Source organism: Myotis brandtii, unplaced genomic scaffold (genome assembly GCF_000412655.1).
Source record: "Myotis brandtii unplaced genomic scaffold, ASM41265v1 scaffold39, whole genome shotgun sequence".
NCBI classification, from domain to species: Eukaryota; Metazoa; Chordata; class Mammalia; order Chiroptera; family Vespertilionidae; genus Myotis; species Myotis brandtii.
Window position 1 is genome coordinate 3,234,279 of NW_005364953.1, and position 5,172 is coordinate 3,239,450.

General features: G+C 35.1%; 1 protein-coding gene across 4 annotated transcripts in view; it reads right to left on the bottom strand.

Annotated features, from left to right (window-relative positions):
- Positions 1–5,172, bottom strand: part of TENM1 (teneurin transmembrane protein 1) — a 913,380-nt gene that overhangs the window by 354,805 nt on the left and 553,403 nt on the right. For all 4 annotated transcript variants that reach the window (XM_014544957.1, XM_005872712.2, XM_014544958.1 and 1 more), the window contains one exon: positions 2,801–3,039. In XM_014544957.1, coding sequence (XP_014400443.1) covers positions 2,801–3,039 — 239 coding nt within the window. The remainder of the gene's footprint in view (positions 1–2,800; positions 3,040–5,172) is intronic.

Genomic DNA, 5,172 nt, shown 5'->3' on the forward strand with positions numbered 1-5,172 from the left:
GAGGGTGCAGGCTGGGCTGAGAGACCCCCCCCCCCCGCCCTGAGTGCATGAATTTTCGTGCACCGGGCCTCTAGTTTATAATATAAATATTATGTTTTTGGGCACTATACCAAGTGCTTTAGTTTTTTTCTTTTTAATTCTATTTGTTTATTCTTAAAGCTGTATCTCCAGTTTGTGGGCAAAAATATGCCAACATGCCCTGCCAGTGTGGCTCAGTGATTGAGCATTGACCTATGAATCAGGAGGTCACAGGTTTTATTACCGGTCATGGCACATGCCCGGGTTGCGGGCTTAATGCCCAGTAAGGGGCATTTAGGAGGCAGCCAATCAATGATTCTCTCTCATGATTGATGTTTCTATCTCTCCCTCTCCTTTCTTTTATGAAATCAATAAAAATAAAAAATAAAAATATGCCAACATAAATTTTTTAGGTTCTGAGTTTATGTTGATGATGATGGTTGGTCTGTCATTGTGCAGGGTGTTGGGAGAAAGGATCCCTTAGTTGTATTAAAACCCCTGCCTTAAGGAGACACTTGGAAGATAGTAAAATGTCTCACAGTGATCTGCAGAGTCAACAAAATTAATGACTTCTAATATGTTCCTAGGGGTAAAAACATCAAGTGCTTTAGTTTTATCAATTCATTTAATTCCCGATGTGATAGGTACTGTTTTAGGCCCATTTTATAGTTGATGAAATTGAGTCCTTAAAAGTTTAAGTAATTTGCTCAAGACAACATGCCTAATAAGTGGCAGAGGTCAGATAAATCCATGATCATAGCTATTGTACTGTACTACCTTACTATCATGATAAATTTATATGTCATTGTTTTACCCCATAAAAAAAGCATGGTAATGAAATGAATAAATATATAACCTAAACAAGTTTCACAGTATATAATACAATTGTTGATGCAAGAGTGGCCATTATAACAAATTTAAATAGAAACATAGGTTTGAACACAGTATAAAACTAATAATCAAGAGCTTGATGTTACCTGGATTTGTTTACACCAGGGGTTAAGTCTTAGAGCTCAAACATTATCTCTCTATATAGTAACAGTTAATAGAAGATAACCCATAAGATAAGAGTTTGTCTTATAATTGAATAAGAACATTTTAAAGAGCCTCTAATTTATTTAAACTTTTTAAATTACTCCTTGTATTGAATGATTCCATATGAAAGTCACGCTTATATTACAGTACTTTCTCATTCCCCTCCTCCATTCCTTCAGCATTATTTCTCATTATAGGTTATTAAAAACCAAATAAACACATGTTGGGTTATCCTGAAATGTCTGAGATAAAAGACACATTTTTATATGGTAAGGTAATATTATCCACATTTAATAGTAGCATTGTTTAAATAAATTCAGATTGTACAGTGAAAATATAAAAGACTTAATCATAAACATTAATAGAGGCTATGATCCTATATTGTTGACACTATCAGTGGCTTCTCTACAAAATACATGTTTATTTATTTATTTATTTATTTATTTATTTATTTATTTTTTTAAAATATATTTTATTGATTTTTTACAGAGAGGAAGGGAGAGAGATAGAGAGCTAGAAACATGGATGAGAGAGAAACATCGACCAGCTGCCTCCTGCACATCGATCAGCTGCCTCCTGCACATCTCCCACTGGGGATGTGCCCGCAACCCAGGTACATGCCCTTGACCGGAATCGAACCTGGGACCTTTCAGTCCGCAGGCCAACGCTCTATCCACCGAGCCAAACCGGTTTTGGCAATACATGTTTATTTACTAGCCATTCCCTATTCTATGAGTCCTTTAAACATTGATTTTGTGAACATTTTTATTATTCAAATTTTGAAAAAAAAAATCAGAATCAACCAAATTTAGTTTATTATTTATAATTATAGGAAAATCTAAATCACTTTTTGTCTACCTCTCAGAATCATATTCATTGTATCTTCCTGGGTCATTCTGCTTCAATTAGGAAATCGGGTTAAACCTGAAAAGAAGTTATTAGTGACATACCTGGATAGAAGTTTTTTCCTACCATGATATTCTATTCATTCTAGGAATAGTGCTTCCACAAAATACATGTTTCTTAAGTTAATTTACATTTTAGACTGCAGAACCACTGGAGCAAAGAAATTAATGTTCAGTCAAAACAAAATGCCATCTGGAAAAATCAATACCATTTGCTATCAAGTGAGGTTGACTTTAATCAGGGTGACTGAAGAACAATAATTATTTTTCTTAAAAGTAAAAAGTGTCTCACAACTGTTTTCCTCTTTACTTGGCCAAACACAGTAACCACACAGATTTGCAGCCATTTACCTTGTAGAAATAAGAATACATTTTAAAGTCCCAGTTACAACTGAATTCTTGGAAAGAAATTATGCACTGGATTTTCTGATAGCTTCCAAATAACTACTACTTTAATGAAATTGCTACCTGAAAATTCAGTAGCACTATTATTGTTTAACTATAATTTAAGAAGCTATCGTAGATTAGTCCTTATGACTTCTAATGAGGAAACCATAACAAACCTTTTAATTGAAGGGAAAATGGTTAACTACAGTAATTGCAATCAATAAGATTGTGTTAGTAGCATAAATATTTCTTCTCAAATAGCATTCCATACTCTCCTTAGCAGTATTTAAGGTTTGAAAGTGTAAAAAAAAACTAATTAGAAATCCATTTGTTATTTATAATACTAAGCCTAGGTTCAAATTTGTAGGACCCAGAGTTGAGAGAGAATCACCACCGCCCAAGCAAAATAAGACTTTGATTAAGAAGAAAAGTGAGACATGGGAAAACGGGCTTACCAATCACATAGGCCAGTAACAAGGCCAAAGTCACGGTGATTGCAGTGGCACTCAAGGCTGTACACTTCCAATTGCAGCACCTATAAGGTTTGTTAAAGGTAAAGGCAGGTCTGGAGAAGGTGCTTCGAGGAAGTGGCCTCGGAGGCGGCGAGTACACAGTATTGGACGTCAGAGGGTAGTTCTGACTGGTTGCACTGAAGATAGCGGAGGAACCAGATCCATGTTTAAACAGGAAATGTCTGTGATAAGGAAACAAAAATTTGGGCTTTTAGCAATGCAGTTGCTACAAAAACAGAATCTCCACTAATTTCAAATCATCAGAGGAACTGGGAGGGGCTCAAATCAATTTTAATGTACCTAAGATTTAGCTCCAAATTGCCCTTGGTGTCTCCCTCTTGTTTTCTGATTTTAGACCTTTAAGAAGAAGAAAGAAATTCTCCATTCCCTGCCTTTCTGGCTAGTGAATTTCTCACACTCTGAGCACTAATCTCCCGCATTTGATGTTATTTTCTATACTGTTCTCTTTCATTAACTATGATACTCAAGAGTAGATTCAAAAACAGAAACATCATCAGGCATTTGGTAATTTGAATGGCCTAGAAACCAATATTTTATTTAGAGACTAGCTTTCACAGATATATTTTCATCCAATATTTTATTATAAAAATTGTCAAACATACAGATGTGGAAAATTTTTATATAATGAATAAACATACACTCACCAACTAGATTCTACAGTTAACATTGGACTCTACTCATTTTTCAGATATTTACCCTTCTCTACATTCCTATTTTCTTTATTTTTAAAAAAATATACTTTATTGATTTTTTACAGAGAGGAAGGGAGAGGGGTAGAGAGTTAGAAACATTGATGAGAGAGAAACATCGATCAGCTGCCTCCTGCACACCTCCTACTGGGGATGTACCCGCAACCAAGGTACATGCCCTTGACCGGAATCAAACCTGGGACCTTTCAGTCTGCAGGCCGACACTCTAGCCACTGAGCCAAACCAGTTAGGGCTCTACATTCCTATTTTCATCCATATGTCAGTCCATCTTAGATTCTAACATTTCACATATTTCAACTTGCATATTATTATCTAGAGTTTAATATTTTTATAGATTTTTAATATAGAATTTATACATGACAAGTTTGGCTTTTTTAGATTTCACATATAAGTGATATCATATAGTATTTGTCTTTCTAATTTATCTCACTTAGCATAATGTCCTCAAGGTCCATTCATGAATTTGTAAAAACAGACAGTAGAATGGTTACTGGGGCTCAGGGTCAGGGAATAAGAGAGACGTTTAAGGGTACAAACTTGCAACTAGTAGATAAATAAGTCCTGGAGATCTGATGTACAGAACAGTGAACACAGACAACAATATTGTATTATAGACATCAAACTTATTAAGAGACTACATCTTAATTATTCTCATCACAAAAAAAGAAATAATTCTGTGAAATAACTGAGGTGTTAGCTAATAATACAATGGCAATCACATTGAAATATGTAAATGTGTCAAATCAATGTGTTGCACACCTTAAACTTAGACAACATTATATGTAAATATATTTCAATTAAAATTATTCAGGATGAAATGCACAAATATTAAATGTACATTTACTGAGATTTGACAAATACAATAATCTGTGCAACCCAAACCCCTTTCAAGAGACAGAACATTTCCGTTACCCAGGACATTTCCTCCTACCTTTCTAAGTAAATCCCTGTCATCATCCTCCAGGGGCAGCCACTATTTTCTTCCATGCATTAATTTTGCCTGTCTTATAATTTCACTCTGTCTCATGTTTTAATTACTACAGGATAATTATTCACTGCTCATGACTATCGTAACATGGATATTTCATAAATAGTAGTACATGGAAGAAGTTGCCAAAAGCAAATAAGTGAAAGTATGTTTTTTTTGGGGGGGGGAGGGGCACATACTTTCCACTTGTGGAGTGCTAACTATCATGAGCTGTGTTAACACTCTATCTCAGTCTTTAGTCATATGAAATAGGCTACATTATCCTCATTGCACATTAAAGGAAATAGACGCCTAAAGAGGTTAAATGACTTCCCTAAATAAACCTAGCTAGTGAATGACAGCGAGAATAGGAACCCAGGTCATTCTGGCTCCAAACCCCATACTCTTAATCACTCTACGGGTCCACTTGGGCAGTAAAATGCACTGCTAAAGCAAGCACATTGAAGTGCCACATGTTAATGTACTACAACATAAAACCTCTCCACTAGCAAAGAGCCAACATCACCTTGTACGTGTGCTATATGCCTCAAAGCATAAATCCTCAAAATTATTTAAAGACTGGTTTCTAGCTTCCATTTTTAAAGAACAAAAGCATA